The sequence below is a fragment of the Geotrypetes seraphini genome, chromosome 12, assembly GCF_902459505.1.
Source record: "Geotrypetes seraphini chromosome 12, aGeoSer1.1, whole genome shotgun sequence".
Classification (NCBI taxonomy): domain Eukaryota; kingdom Metazoa; phylum Chordata; class Amphibia; order Gymnophiona; family Dermophiidae; genus Geotrypetes; species Geotrypetes seraphini.
In genome coordinates, this window is record NC_047095.1 from 21,995,639 (window position 1) to 22,012,588 (window position 16,950).

General features: G+C 42.9%; 1 protein-coding gene across 5 annotated transcripts in view; it reads left to right on the forward strand.

Annotated features, from left to right (window-relative positions):
* BCAR3 (BCAR3 adaptor protein, NSP family member) overlaps positions 1 to 16,950 on the forward strand; it is a 213,011-nt gene that overhangs the window by 79,121 nt on the left and 116,940 nt on the right. For all 5 annotated transcript variants that reach the window (XM_033917116.1, XM_033917117.1, XM_033917118.1 and 2 more), the window contains exon 2: positions 8,914 to 9,238. In XM_033917116.1, coding sequence (XP_033773007.1) covers positions 8,922 to 9,238 — 317 coding nt within the window. In that variant the 5' untranslated portion in view covers positions 8,914 to 8,921. The remainder of the gene's footprint in view (positions 1 to 8,913; positions 9,239 to 16,950) is intronic.

Genomic DNA, 16,950 nt, shown 5'->3' on the forward strand with positions numbered 1-16,950 from the left:
TTTCCCCCGCGCGCTTCTGTCTTGCGCCGAATTGTCGGCGCGCTGGCGTGCGATTATCCCGTCACCCTGCCCAATAGTCATGTTCATTTGAACCAACAAGTAATTATTAATTTTACTTGCCAAGTTTACCTATAAGATGTCTTCACCTTCCCTGGAGATAGGAAAGACCTGTATTCAGATAATATGAATGTGGTATAAGATACACATACTTGCTTCTGATCCATCTTGCCGCTTTCGGATACCGTAGAAGTCCATCTTGCATCGGCTATGCTGCCCCACTGCTGGAGTCACCGTCAAAGCGACCTTCAGCCTATCCCAATCCGTCTTGCTTTGTACTGGACACGGACCGTGTACAACTCTCTCCAGCATCAGCTTCATTTCCCCATTGCTGGGGCTTCGATTTAAGCAGCTGCCCCACTGTTGAAGTTGCTGTCAAAGCTAGCTCCATCCTGTCCCGTAGTAATAGAACTGTTCTAAAAAAATTATCACCGATGTTGAATCTGCCAACTTAAGCTGACAGAAACAAATGAACACTCAAATCTCAGGATACCTAGAAGACAACAGTCTCGTAGATTCAGCACAAACAGGTTCTAGGCCAGTGTTTCTCAAGTACCCCCTTACCAGTCAGGTTTTCAGGATATCCACAATGAATATGCATGAAAAATTTGCATGTAATGGAGGCAGGGTATGCAAATCAAGTTTATGTATATTCATTGTAGATATCCTGAAAACCTGACTGGCAAGGGGTTACTCCAGGACTGAGTTGAAAAACACTGGTCTAGGGCTAGTCCAGTCAGTTGCACTGAAACTTTTTTGATGATGCATTTAGATTAGGTCTATTATTTGGATAAGGAAACTCCTGTATTGCTTTTATCTTTAGACCTGTCATCAGTGTTTGATCTGGTGAAACCTATTGTTCTTTGGTAGCATTGTCAGTTTCTGGGGATTAAGAGGCAAGGTGCTACAGCAGATGTAATCTATTATGCTAAATCATACATTTCAGGTTAAGTCTAGTAGGAGTGGGTCAGAAACTTTTAAGTAGGGTGTTACACAAGTTCCCCTCCCCCCCAGACGCAATCCCAGTTGTTAATTAATATTTATCTGCAACCTTTGGACCAATTGGTTAAGATTTATAGGGGGATTGCAGGGGCATGTGCAGCTCCTGGCATTGAATATCCGAATATCAGAATTTAAGAAGGTATTGGCTGATATTCAGACCGGTGCCTGGTTAAATTGGCACTTAAGTTAGGACTGCCTTTTTTCTGTCCTACTTTATGCACAGCCAATGAGCAGCCTGAATATTACTGTTAACCAGCTATGTGCTGGCTCCGCCCAAGCTCTGCCACCAGACTCCTAACCTGGCTAGATAGGAAATAGCCGGTTAGTGGCAAAATTCCACCGCACTACCCAGTTATGTGCTGCTGAATTAGCAGATGGCGAACTCTCCTGCCTGGTTAAATCCTCGTGAATCTCAACCCCATAGTTTATTTTAGTGGTAATTTATGCAGATGATATTCAGCTGCTGGGTCCCATTTTGGGATGAGTATGATCAGGTGACGCTTTTGAATCGGTGTCTTATGGAAGTGAAGTTTTGGTTAGAGAATAGTGGTCTATGGTAGAGGCTAACTGAAACTGGTGGTTTGGATTTTAGCCAAAACCAAATCCGTGGCCGAATCTGTGACTCAGTGTCAGTTGGAACCGGAACCGAAAACATGGCCCTGTTGCCATCACCACTGGAAGACTGCCCCCCCTCCCCCAATAAATCTAATTTCCCCTCCACCCACCTTCCCCCTCCTTGTCCCTCTAAGCCCTTTCTAGGCATGCCTTCTAACAACCCTGGTGATGTAGTAGCTTTGGGGCAGGAGCATACCACATTGCTCCTGACATTTGTAGTTCTGTCTTTAAAATGGTGGCCATGACTTCCTGCAGCAGCCTTGCGAGACTGCCAAGGGAGGCTGCAAATTCTATTTTGGAAATGGGAATGGCATGACATGACTTGCTCCTCCTTATGCTATTCCCAATTCCAAAATGGTGGCTGCAACCTCCCGTGGCAGTCTCGGTTGCCATTTTGAGCCTGGAGCTACCAGGGCAAGAAGCCACTAGACTACCAGGACTTTTAAAAGGTAGGCCCAGGGAGGGAGAAAGCTGGGAAGCTTGTGGGTGGACTGGTAGGGGGAATGGGTTTTCTCTAAGACAGTGGTTCCAACCCTGTCCTGGAGGAACACCAGGCCAGTTGGGTTTTCAGGCTAGCCCTAATGAATATGCATGAAGCAAATTTGCATGCCTATCACTTCCATCATATGGAAATCTCTCTCATGCATATTCATTAGGGCTAGCCTGAAAACCCGATTGGCCTGGTGTTCCTCCAGGACAGGATTGGGAATCACTGCTCTAAGAGATGGGAAACTGGCTCGGTGGGGGGGGGGGAAGTCTTACAGAAGCAATGTGGCAATGGAGCTGGGGCTACATTTTTGTTTTGAAACCTAAATCCGAATTTTGGGCCAGTTTCGGAGCCAAAACTGAAATTTGGTCATTCTCTAGTCTATGTATAAAATGCAGGAAGACAACCTGTTTAGGGCAAGGTTCAGTCCTTTGAGAGGATCTTGTGCTAGTCCCTTCTAGATAATAGGGCGCTACTTGGGTTTCTTCAGTGAGATGTTTAGGTAAGGAGGGGATTGCAGATAAATCGGACATGTGATTTAAGGAACAGTAATAAAATTTTAAACCCTCATCAGTTACAACCATTTTTAAATGAGAAGGCTCTTCTGACAGTGATACAGGCTCTTCGTCTATGTTTTCTGGATTATGTGGGACTTAGTCAGGCTGACAAAGTTACCAATTTTGGACAATATGGCTGCTAGGTTGGTGAAGGGGGAAGATGATATGGGAGGATGCTCGCTGTCTGTTATTTCATCTGTATTGTTGCCTGTAGAGGAAATATTTAAAATAGCTCAAGTGGTTTTAGTATTTAACGTTGGCTTTTCCAAAGCTGCAGTAGATTAGGGTTGCCAGATTTCCCCCTAGACCCACCCATCCCGCCCTGTAACACACTAACCCCGCCCACAGTCCCACCCTAGCCCCATCCCCCACTGCCCCATGATGTCATGTGCACAGCAAGCGTGCACATGACATCATCACGTGGCATCTGCGCACGATGCGGACTTCCTCCTTGCCCTACGCGATTTGAGGAGACTTTCTGAAACCCAAACAAAGTGCTGGGTTTTGAAAAGCCGTCCAGTCCCCCTCAAAAGGAGGACATTTCTGGGGAAATACAGCCATTTGGTAACCCTACAGTAGAGGTTTCTATCGCGGGCCGGTGAGGTAAATGCACTGTCGCTCCTAGAATTCCTATGAGCACCGAGCATTTACCTCACCGGGCCACGGTAGAAACCTCTACCACGGCTTTGTAAAAGGAGCCCTATTGTTTCTGTGGGAATAAACCACAATATTTGTTACAACATCATGTTCCTAATAGAGATTTAATCTCAGAATCTAATAACTTTTGAAGAAATTCCAGGTGGGGAACTATGAGTCAAATGAGATGGAGAAAGCATGCCTTTAGTGTGGTTGAGTCAGAAGGTTGAAATGATCTCCCTGAGGGGTTAGGAGCCAGTGAAAACAGCACTTTCCTTCTTTTCTTGTGTCAATTTTATTTGTACTCTAAAGTGTTCTGAATTGCATTTTTGTCACTAGAAAGGTATAACAATTTTATAAATAAATAATCCAAAATCTGAAGTAGGCTTCCTCTACCACAGAATATTCTTAAAATCCCAGCCGGGAGTCCCTCACAGTTACATTAGGACTCGGTCCAGGATTCTCAAAAAAAAAACGCGTTAAAAAGTGACGGTCTGCTAAAGCAGTTGCTCTGCTAGCGAATTTAAAAAAGTGAGTCATTCTCCAAAAAACGCTCATGTAAATGAGGTTGGCAGAGAGGAGCGAAGACTCGCTAAATTTGCATGTGCCCATTGCTGGTGATTGTGATGGGCACGTGTGCGGAAAAAAATCCCAACCCCAAAACACAACAGCGGGAGAGCTGCCAACCAACAACCCCCAACCCACCAACAGTGGGAGAGCTGCCCACTCTCTCCCACCACAATTATGCTCCCCTGCAGTGGTGGCAACCCCCCCCCCTCCATTGCAACAGGAAAGATACTGATTATTTCCTGCCACAAACAACTCCCCCTGTAGTGGGAGAGATGCCCACTCCCCCTGCCTCCATGTAGATGGCTAACTGGAGGGACGCAGATTCCCTCCACCCAGCTTCAAAGTGGGCCTTCCCTTTCCCGGTGTATCCTGAGGACATATTTGAGGTACATTGGGGAAGGACAGGGGGTTTAGGGAGGGGGCAGCTATCAGCCTATGTGTGGGAGGAGAAAGGGAGAGATATTGGATGTGGGAAGAGGGAGCTGAGAAGAAGATTAAAATATCCTGTATTTTATCTGACTACATTGGGGGGGAAAGATGTGCCCACTCGACTTAACTCTGGGACCACCCAAAATATCAAGTCTGGCTATGCCACTGATTCAGCCCCAATGCAGAGAAGTGTGTGGAAGAGTTTAAGGCTGAGCACAAGGCAGGAGCTTTACTCCCACATCTGAAAAAGCAGAGAAAGGGTTAATTTGATCTTCTTCAGTACCATCTGTGACCATGTAATAGTGTTTCACCAATGTGGAATGTGCTTAATAGTGTTCCACCAATGTGCAAGCAGAACAGTCCCCACAATTTTTATAGACAGAATGGGAGATAATGGTACTATGCAAAGGTCAGAGCAGCATGTGCTGAAATGCTGTTTCTGTCTGTCTTTCATTCTCCCCCCCAAAAAAATTTTTTTTTAAAAATTGTATATTTTAACTTTTATTTTATTTAAATTGTAAGCTGTCTAGATACTTGTGATGGACAGTATAACAAAAATCTATTAAACTTGGAAACTTGAAAACAAATGTTGGTTTCCTAAAAATTTTATGGCACACAATTTTTGCAATTTCGCTATTTACAAAATATTTGCAGCACAAGTGCAGATGTGTATCAGCACTTTCATTTTGCTTGTACATGTGCACTAAGTATGCCAGGGGCGCAGCCAGATATCCAGTTTTTGGTGGGCATATTTCTCTCTCTCTCCCACCTGGCTGATCCAGTGCCCCCAGCACTCTTGTGTCTCAAGCTGCCTCCCCCCCCAGTCCCCTGCCACTGACACATACCTGTTAGAGACCAGCTCTTCACCGGCAACGCTGCTCTTGCTGGTCCCAAAGCCTTGCTTCTGATGCAACTTCCTGTTTCCACATGTCAGAGCCAGCACAAGCAATGTGAATCAGTCATGCTGCTGACGAAGATCCGCTGTTTAAGAGTATGTGGAAGTGAGAGGTTTTGGAAGTTTTTAGCTGGCAGGGCTTGGGGATCCCCACCAGCTAAGAGTTCATAACATAAGAATTGCCATACTGGGAAAGACTGAAGGTCCATCAAGCCCAGAATCCTGTTTCCAACAGTGGCTTCATAGGTGTGCTGCTGCTGAGTGGTCCTGGGTAGAGAATGACACGGTGACAAAATTCATCACCATTCCCATCCCCGCGGATAACCGCGGGAAACCATCTTCATGTCATTCTTTAAGGAGAGGGAAGAATCAGAGTATGAATGGCCACAACCACTGACCCAAAAGCTTTGCTTTGAAGAATTCTGGAGTAGAAGGATTGAGATTGAAATAGACACTAGAAAATGACATGGGATTATTTCCCGCAATTATCCGCGGGGACGAGAACGGTGATGAATTTTGTCACCGTGTCATTCTCTAGTCCTGGACTCACCTGTGGCTATACCACTGTTGTGCTCACCCTGATTAGCACACAAGGTCTGCGTACTTCAGATTTCCATATGATTTGTTTACTGATTTCATGAGCTAAACTTTGGCATTACCTTCACGTTAGAAGCTGTGCGCTCAGAAGTTATAGTAGTAGTAGCCATCGGTGCATTTCTCTAAAAGGCAGGCTTCCTGCATTGGCCCCTCCTTAATTTAACCCCAAAAGTAGAGCTTCAAAAAATCCCCACATTTTAAATAATTGTGCATAAAATGTTGATTAACTCTTTATTGTTAATTATACGTTCTGTCTGTGGATTTGGACGTAAAGAGTGGGAAAAAGACCTCAGGCACCCTTCAAATCATGTCAACCCAGCACAAAGCTGATCAATTGAATGGGACATCTCTTTAATCATCAGCCTTGAAAAACCCTCTTTTTATTCTTATTTTCAATTTGCTTGTGCATTATAATAAATGCCACATCCCATAATTCAAAATAAAAAAGGCTTAGCTTGGTGAAATCAAATCCTGATCCCAATGGGACCCGTTTCACCCCCAGGCTTCTTCAGGGGATCAGTGGAAGCATATTGGACCTGGAGACAAATATTTCACCAAGTCCTCATCCTCATAAACCACATCAAGCCGCGTCTGTGCTGGCCCAAACATGGACTTAACGCGAATCTATCGCTTCAGCATCAAAGCCGCCCGTGACTTTCTTTCTCTCTAAATGCCGTGACTCATTGCGCTCTTCAGTTGTTTTTACACATAACCAGTTTTTAGAGGAGAAACTGTTTGGTTTGTATTGTGCCTGAATGATGAATATTCAACTTGTACATTACCTAAATTATGGCTGTTAGTACGGTACCTTTTTGGAGGGACTTTCCATTGTGCGTACTGTTGCTAATTTATGGCTCTTTTATTGTAAACCACTTTGAATTGACTGCCTGGTCATTACTAACGGTATAGAAATATTCAATAAAGATAAAGATCACCCCAGTAATTTAGGGGGAAAAGCCCAGGCATGATGCGTTATAGCGTTTTGCAATAGTTTTGTCTCTTAGCGTGCTGTAATCACACACTATTTATTTTAATATTTTTATGAGGGGGGGTGTCATGGACAGGGAATGGGGATGAATGGGAACGGGCTGGCACACTCAGATTACTGAGTGCGAACTGGATAACTTAATGCGGGAACACTTGGGGGGGAATTCATCAAAAGGCGCTAAGCGAGGTAGCATGCACAAATGCATTAGCGCATATGATGGGCATCTTTAGCGGTTAGTGTGCACTAACGCGTCTGGCGCCCTTTGATGAATTTCCCCTTTAGTGCCTCATAAATAGGAGACGCTAAGGCCCATATTCTATAAACGGTGCCTTAACTTAGGCACCAGCAGATGCTCTACTGGCACCTAAGTTAAGGGCAAAATGCTGTTTAAAAGTAGTTTTAAACAAAAAAAAAAATGTGTCATCTGTATAGCGCCTATGGAGGTGCTTTATGACACCTAATGCCGCTGTAGGCATAGCTAATGCTGGCCCTGGCCTTAGGGCCTCTTAAAGCACCTTGATAGATTTGATTCATGTGATAACCCTGGCCTACATTTCCAGAGTCTACCTTTCCCGAAGGCGCAGTTTTATAAATGGCGCCATTGTGTGATTGATGACCATTTTTAAGACAGCCACCGCCGATGGTGCCATATATAGAATCCGGGCCTAAGTGCGCCTGTGGTTTTGTGTTGTTGTTTTTTGTTTTGTTTTTTGCCAAGTTCTGTGCACTAATTGAAATATTAGCACAGGACTTGCAAAAAGAAAAGATCTTATTTTACTGCCACTGAAAATTCCCGCATTAGGATCCAGTAAGCCCAGATTTTGTCACTGCTTAGTAAAAGGCACTGGGTAGTAATGGGAGGGGGAGGGCAGAGCATCCCAAGCACTGTCTTGGCAGGGATGTCAGTATTTCTCTCCCCTACCACCCGGCAATGGGGAGGCGTCTCTTTTGAATGCATTTCTCTCCCTCCCCCCCAATACCTCATCAAGTCTTCTAGTCTTTGCCAGCAGTGAGCAGGAACTCCTCCTCGCAGCCCTCCCTTGGACATAAACTTCCAGTTTGCGGGACCAGGAAGTGACATCAGAGGGCAGGCTCAGCCGCCACAAATAGGAGGTAGGAGACTCTGCTTGCTGCTGGTGTAAATTAGAAGACTTGAAGAGACTCCCTTGTCATTGTTAGGGGTAGGGATGCCGGTCACGTCTGCCCCTTGCTACTCCACAAGTAAAAGGGCCTCTTAGTCTTGAGAACATATTTTTGTGTATCATTGAGCAATGACAGGTTGATACCCTAGAGACAGTACTCCCAGCAGTGATGTTGCAATGTGGCACCAATAGATTCAGAGCACCCAAAAGCACCAGTAGGTACTGGGACACATTTAATAGATATTTTTAAAAAAATATATCTACTTTTAGAAACTTTGAGGGACGTGATTTTATATTCATGAAGTGTACAGACAGTGGACGCTAGCTGACAGCTTGCACACCCATTTGCACAATAATTCCAGACACCTCATTTCTTATTTTTTTGGGGTGGTATCCCTTAGTCCACCAGCTCTTCTAAAACGGGACACAATGGCAGTGCTTGTCAAAAGTGTTTATCCAGATTTCACAATGCTTCCTCCTTCAGTGGGGTGGGTGTTTTGAACAATACCCATCACTGAGTTCAGTCCCTCAGCTCTTTCTAACCGAGGCTCCATCTGCACAAGTTCTCTCTGACAGCTTGACCTTGGTTAATGCTTCCAGACTGCTGCTTTGTATTCAGTCCCAGAGCTTACCAGGCCATTAAGAGAAATCAAAGTGAGACAGAAAAGCAGATACAAACAGTGGTTAATAAGCGACTACTTTATTAAATCCACTTAGCTCCTTTTAGACTAATGAATTATCAGTGAGGCTGGTCTACAGAAGGGTCTTTCCTTCCTTTGTGCTCTTCTCAAACAGTTTGGCACAAAAACATAATTCAGACCTGCTCAAGGGTACTAGTTGAATATTGTACATGCAAGGCTTCTATAGCATGATCTCAGGATTGAAGTTATTCATGATTTTGGGCTGGAGTTGTTTACTTTTCCTTTTCTTTATTTTAGAGCTGAGAATGATAGCTGCTGGGAAATTTGCCTCTCTCCCGGGGAATATGCAAATGAGTCATCAGTTTCCCCTGGCATCTTCCATGGACCTTTTGAGCAGCAAAGTGCCTCTCGCTGAGCATCATTCAGAGGCTTTTCAGGATATTTCCATCCATGGCACCCTTCCAAGAAAGAAAAGGGGGCCCCTCCCCATCAAACCTCCTGATACATTTAGCTACCTGGGAACCTTTCCTTATGCCAAAACACACAGACTGCACATCCCGTTAATTCAAGACGTGATCGAAGAGTGTCCATCTCGGGACAGGAAAGAAAAACTCACCTTCAGGTACTCTGAAGAAATGCTTTCTGCTAATAAATATTGTTTTCTGTGTTTCTAGTACTCGCACCATCATATACCAGAGCCTTTTGCTCCATAATTTCCAAAGTGATAAAATGTGGTAAGATTTGCAATATCTTTTTCCCCTTTTTAAAATAATATTAGTTACATGAATGCCGAGCATGTTTTTTGATGACGCTAAATGATTATTCACTGGAAATTTTTTTTCTACAGTTGGGAGCATCAAGCATTTACTTAATATATCCCTATCTAGGGCCCAGTCTGCACAAAATGAATCATAATAAAGTTTAGAGCCAAAAAATAATTGAATTTAATACAGTGTTTATAAACCGCTAAATCATCACACTGGCTTTGAAGCAGTAATTTCCCTCTCTGACCCAATGGGCTCACAGTCTAACTATAGTAACTAAGAAAAGGAATAAAGAAACAATTATTATCATACATACCAGGGATAGATAAAGGGAAGGATGAGGGGAAAACAATACAGTAATCTAATAAAAAACAGAAGAGAAACTCCAAAGCAGAGTTACTGGACAGATAGGTCTTTAACAAATAAGTCATTTTTGAGTTGTTTTCTGAAGGTGAAATAGTTCAGTTCTTAAGGGTGCTAGAAGATCATTCCAAGTTCTGGTGGTGACAAACATGAAGAGGGTGTTGAATATCCATTTATATTTCACTCCCTTAGATGAAGGGACGATAGGTTGAAGGGTGTTGTTGAGGTGAAAAACAAGTGGATTATCTGTTAAAAATGAATTTACCACACTGACAAATTCTAAGATGTATGTATATACAACAAAAAGTGGAATAATAATAATTAGAGAATGACACGGGGAAAAATTCTGTCCCCGTCACCATCCTGTCCCCGGACCACCATCCTCTGCACCGCCCCATCCCCGCTGGTCCTTTCACCACACCGTCCCTGTCTCTGCTGTCCCCTTCACCGCCCTCTCACCGTCCCCGCTGTCTCTTTCACCGTCCAGTCACCGTCACCGTCTTCAGCGTCTTCTCCTCTCCATCCCCCCATCCCCAGCACCCTTCACACGGTCCAGCAGCTCCCTCCCGCCGGCCAGCCGTGTATTTCCCTCCCTCTCTCCTTTTCCCTTACCTTTTCTTCTTGAAACTGGCGATTTCTATAAGGTTACGAGCTGTATTAAAGCCGGAGCCTTGAAGTCGCGTCGGGTTGCCTGCTAGAAAAGTCTCCTTCGATGCAACCGGAAACAGGAAGTTGCGTCAGAGGAGACTTTTTCCAGCAGGCAACGTGACGCGACTTCAAGGTTCTGGCTATAATACAGCTCGTAGCCTTATAGAAATCGCCAGTTTCAAGAAGAAACGGTAAGGGAAAAGGAGGGAGGGAGATGCATGGACGGCCCGCGGGAGAGAGTGGGCTGCCGGATCGAACGCTCGTTTACCGCGCGTTCACCACTTGTTCACCGCCCCGTGCTACCATTCACCGCTCCACGGGGCAGTGAATGGCCTTGTCCCCGAACTCGCGATGACTTTTTTTTGGTCACCGTTTTGCCGAGTTCCCTGCGGCTAGCCACGGGTAACAACCACCGTGTCATTCTCTAATAATAATTTCAAAAGATACAAAATAATTTCAAAAATGTTTGGACAATCAAACTGTTTTAGATGTTACTTGTGTTAAATTATCATTTTCATATCACAAATATTACACTTTTCATATCACAAATGCTGACTGTAATCTTCAAATGAAAGGAGGAAAAAAGACCTCATAAGCAAGCCATATTAGCCAGTTGAATGGGATATCTTTAATCATCGGTCATATAAATTATAAGGAGGGTTTTAAAAAATCTTATTATATTTATTGTGAAAAACAAACAGCTTCACTTATCTGAAAAGGTCCTGATCCCTGTTTGAAGGAAGTCTGAGGTCGTTTTTCCTCCTATTATTTGAAGATTGTAGTCCACTACAAACAGGATTAAAGGACTCTCTGTTAGACTTACTATATATTTTTTGTATATATTCTATATGTTTTAGCTATTTATATATTTTCAATACATTGGGTATCCTTTTTTGGTTTATATATACATGCATGCATACAGTGCATTGCTTGCATTATTTTCTAGCAAAAAAGCCAGTACTCAAATGCCAGGCTATCCAGGGGTGGGGAGCTCACTAGGGGACCCACCCTACAATAGCCACTGATTCTATGAAAAGGCAACACTGATGTGTAGAGCTTGGGCTCTTTCGTTAATACTTGGGGCCCATGGGTCACTTTTAGCTGGGAATGGAAAATGTGCTGATACTCAGTTCCTAAGTGCCAATATCTATATCTATATCATATATGTAACTACACAGCCACTTATCATAAAAAGAAATGCAGGTACAGTTTCCCCTCCAAATCTGTGGTTTCAGTACCTGTGGATTCAGTTATTTGTGATTTATTTATTTATTTTTTTTAAAACAAAACTCTGCATTGGACTTTCCCCAGACCTTACCTGGTGGTCTAGCAGCGATGCGGGGCAGGATCGATCGTCCTACGCTCCTGCCCTGGGCAGAGCCATCATCAAAATGGCTGCCACAAGTTCCTGTTGTAGTCTTGAGTCTACAACGGGAACTCGCGGCAGCCATTTTGATGACAGCTCTGCACGGGGCAGGAGTGTAGGATGATCGATCCTGCCCTGCATTGTCGCTAGACCACCAGGTAAGGTCTGAGGAAGGTCTGGGACACAGGAGGGAGGCAGGGTGGGTCAGAGCCAGCCCTAAAAATTATCCATGATTTTTCAATATTCGTGGGCCGGCTCTGCTCCTAACCCCCGTGAATATTGAGGTACTGCTATATTTACAGCAAGCAGTGATGGATCCTGTGAGCTATAGACCTCTCAAGGTATTGATAAATTAATTATATATCCCATAGTGTTTTCTGCGTAGCACTTTTATCCCTTGAACGCCCTGAGTTCTTTGGGGGGATGAGGATAGAAAATTAAATAAATAACATAGGAAAGTTTTTTGTGAGTTGCTAAGACCTGCACAGGGGGCTGAGCAGTGAGCTGTACTGCTTGTTAGGGCAGTGGTATACGCTTGATTTTCCTTCACTAATCTCGTTGCTGATGCATGAAAATCAGTATATTAAAGCTACTGCACTAAAGAATAGCATGGTGGGCGTGGCAAAAAATGGCTGCATAAAAAAAAAAAATTACACTGGAACTAGTGTAGTTTTTCACTCCTTTTTCAGTGCTGTGTCTTTTTGTCAACTCAGACAGGTGTGACAATGCAGTGCAGGATGAGAGGGTCGATCAAACTTTAAGGGCATCAGCATTCTCCTCCCCCACCACCCATAAAAACTCTTATTGGTGCCCCAAGTTGGGGTGCGCCATGTGGAATCAGGTGTCGATGCGGTGAGAGATCTTTTATCGTAAGCCCCGTCCTGCGTTTTCAGTGAGAACTGTGTGAGGCAGAGCTTCCCAAACCGTTAAGGGTCATAAAATGTGTGTTTTAGAGTCACAACCTGGGTGGGCTCCCCAAAGGAACATCATTATTCTCTATGTATGGGGGGGTGTCATGGAATTGCAGCCACAAGATTGGCAAGCACTGGTATACAACTATGTCATTATTGGTTGCCCAAACTCCATGGGTCCACTTTACCATAGAATAACAAGACATCTCTCAATAGTACTTGATTATACCAGAAGAAGCACAGTGGAATGCAAAAAGGAGATAAAACCATAAGAAGAAATTGAATTCAAGTTTAAACATCTCCACACTCCCCTGTTTAAAAGCTGAATAGTTACAACAGTCCAACGATTGCAGAGTTGGGAAATTACAAGGGAGAGCATTTGAAAACCAAGATGGCATTTTCTCAGAAGATAAGAGGATTTAGAAAATAGTAGTGATTTACATCAATTCACTACTGTTACTTCCTTTTAGAACCAGTTAATCCGCTGGAGCAAATGATTGCATGTTGAATATAAAACTCTTGTTCCCCATCCTTGTTGTGTAGCTTGGTCAGTGGGGTGTATTTGGCTCCTGCTAGTCTGAACTGACTTTGTGAATTTATTACTTTGCTGTTCTGTTGGGCATGTCCTTCACGGGTGCCAGTAGCTGGTGATCCTGTCAGCTCTTATCAGAGAAGGAATGTGGGAGTCGGTAGGGATACGCACCATTGCTCTTTCCTCTCATGATGGATTACCCCAGAGGCATGCAAGGGTTGTGCCTGCCCTCCTTGAGGCCTAAAACTTCAAAATGCTCCAGCAGACCAACTCTGCCACTATCGGTCTTTGAGAAATGTTTGAGAGGAGTTTGTGCTTATCAGAATAAGAAGCAACTTGTAAGCTTTCTGTAATGCAGCGGTGGATCAGAGACAGGACTAGCAGCAGACCTTTCTTAATGAAATCCAGTGATATCAAATCATCTACATAATTATATATTTCTATAAAATATCAATAAATTAATGGGTCCATTTTCACATGCCATGGTGAGTGATGATATTCAGCCTTTTTGCTGGCCTAAATTAATCTCCATTGATATGCGATAGCAGCTGAGTGTCACTGACTCTTCATAGAGGGAAATTTATAAAAGAGCGCTACTGCATTAGCATGCATTAATTGCATTAGCGGTCGCTGTATTATTTGTATGTGCTTTTGGCACAAACAGTGGAGGCATATGAGATTCTATCTTTTAGTGTTAGGCTGTGGTTGGCACCAGCTTTGAACTGTCTTTTTGAAGATGTATTTTATGATTATGTAAAGATGCTCAGATGTTTTATGATTTTTTTAATGTGAATTGCTATTGTATTTTGTTGTTTATTTGCTGATTGTATATGTTTACATTGGTCTCCGCCTAGACTTATAGATAGGCGGGCTATAAATAATTTTAAATAAATAAAATAAAGATGCCCATTATATTCCTATGAGCTTCTTTAGCTTTTAGTGCCCACTAATTCTTAGTGCATGTTAACACGGTACTGCCCTTTGTTGCATTATGTGCAATATTTCATTGAACAGACGCCATTGTTGACTTCATTACAAGCACCAGCGCTGTTTTCAGGAAATTTGTGAAGCAGCCTTCGTTGTGAAATTTTGGAGCATGCTATTCATAGATGCCATTTTTGCACACATAAAGAACGTGTTAGTCAGACGCCATTCTTGAATGCACGTTATGGGGCCCTTTTATACTAAGCTGTGCTAAAAAGTGATCAGAGCTATCACTAGCAACATTGTAGTCACCTTTTCCCAGAGATGGACACATTTGGGCAACCTGTTCAGAACTGATCCCTATCCCCCAAATTCTGAATATGGCACTTTTAAGTCGTGTACATAAATTGGTGCGCATAGCTGATGTCTGTGCACAACTTAATTGTTTAACATGCCAATCGGTGCTGATGATTGCCAATTAACACTTCATAATTGACAGTAATTGGTACTGCTTAACATTTCTATAGCGCCACTAGGCATACGTAGCGCTGTACATCAAACGTGGAAGAGACAGGCCCTGCTCAAAAGAGCTTACAATCTACTTATGACAGACAAACTGGACAAAAAGTTGCTTCTAAACACAGTGATTTAAATGGGGAATTACAGCGGGATTGCAAGGCAGATGGTGCTAGCAGAAGGGGTGGAGTTTGGAATTGAAAGCAGCTTCATAGAAGTGGATTTTGAGTCTGGATTTGAATACTGCCAGAGATGGAGCTTGACATCAGGCAATTTGTTCCAGGCATATAGTGCAGCAAAGTAGAAGGAATGGAGTCTGAAGTTGGCCATAGAGGAGAAGGGTACAGATAAGAGTCTTTTACGATGAGCGGAGTGCCCAGGAAGGAGTATAGGGAGAGAGGAGAAATACTACTGAATAGCTGCAGGGAGCGGAGTAAGAGGAGTTTGAACTGAATGCAGAAACGGATAGGGAGCCAATGAAGTGACTTGAGGAGTTAAGGGCACCGATTGGTAGGCATGTTCTGTAAAGTGTTGTGCACCAGTTCTAGTGCGTGGAACTGAAAAAGGGGGCGTAGCTAGGGGAGAAGCATGGGCAGATCGTGGGCATTCTTAAAATATATGCACACTTATAGGATACGCCCAATGAGAAAACAGAAGTGATAATGGTGAGCCATTCCCTGATTTTTGACATTCCCTCACAGATTAAATTAGGGGGATCAGATGAGTGACATTGTTTAGCGAATCCAGATTTTAGGTGTGATTTAGATGCAAGACTTGTCGTTAAAACCTCACATTCATGCAGTGGTGAAGTCCTCCTTTTTAAAACTGCACTTACTGAATAAGCTTAAATCTGTGGTTGCTTAGTTTAGAGAGTTATAAGAGAGTTCTACAAAGCATTTTTCTTTTAAGATTAGACTACTGTAATGCACTAATCTGGGTCTTCCTGCTTCAAGTATAAAATCACTACAAATTGCCCTGAATGCAGCCACATGCCTGCTTACAGGGGCATCTCAGTTTCAGAGGACCATATTACTCCATTGCTAGTGAAGTTACACTAGTTACCAATAGAAGCAAAGATTAATTTTAAGAATCCGTGCTTAATACACAAGGCATTGAGCCAAAATGCTGCACATTATTTGTCAACTGTCCTGAAAGTGTACAAACAAGTTAGATCTTTAAGATCCAAGGATAGCATATATTTAACAATCCCATTTATTTGAAAAATACGTTTCAAAGAGACCAGACAGTCTACTTTCTCTACCACTGGCTCAAGAGAGTGGGACCACCTTCCAATTCAACTTAGGTTGACAACTGATACAACAGTTATATTTAGAAAGCAGTTGAAGACCTATTTATTAATATCTTTGGTGATTCTGCTGAGGCCATTGCTTTATGATGTGCTTCATGGTAGCCAGAGTGAGGTAAATGGTGAGCATGAACAGTATTATAGACTAGGTGACCTCCTATTGATGACTGAGCCAGTGGGGTGACGTAGTGAGGATTTATGTCATTGATCAAGTTGTATTTGTGATATTTTATTTATTTGTTCCTTTTATTGTAGTTGTTCTGTTATTGTATATTGGTATTTTTATTAAGAGGGGGATTCATGAACAGGTGCTAACCCATTATATTCCTATGGGTGTCTTTAGCATTTAGTGCATGCTAATTGTTAGTGCGCACTAACACGGTCGCATCCGCAGATGAATTCCCCCTATGGGCTCGTTGCACTACAATGCTGCGTGCGCTTGACGCTAATGCCTCCATAGAGCTGGCGTTAGTTTTTCCGCGTAGCGCAGGGGTTAGTGCGCGCTAATCTTCAGCGCGCGCTAAAAACGCTACCACAGCTTAGTAAAGGGAGCCCTAAGAGTTGATTTATGAATGTTGCATTGTAATTAGGGCTGTACCGAATATTCATATTCAAATTGATTTGGCCCCAAATATATTATTAATTTTCGGCTGAAGAGTGATTTAAATTTGAATACGAATAATCCGGAGATCTACAGTGCTAAATCTTACTCAGATATACCCTTTATCTCTTGAGTTTACATTGCTTCTTTCATTATTGGTTATGTTGAAGCTCAGTGTTTTTTATTCATATCTGATATTTATATGTGGCCAAATAATAATTTTCAATATTCATATTCAGCCAAACAGTAAGATATGCTATTCAGTACAGCTGTAATTGTAATTTATGGCTGTACTGAATATAAATATTTAAACAATAAACAAATATTTAAATAAAATAAATTAATAAAATTAAAGAGACCCTGAGGGACTGCACAGGAGATGTAGTGAGTGGCAGAGAGGGAT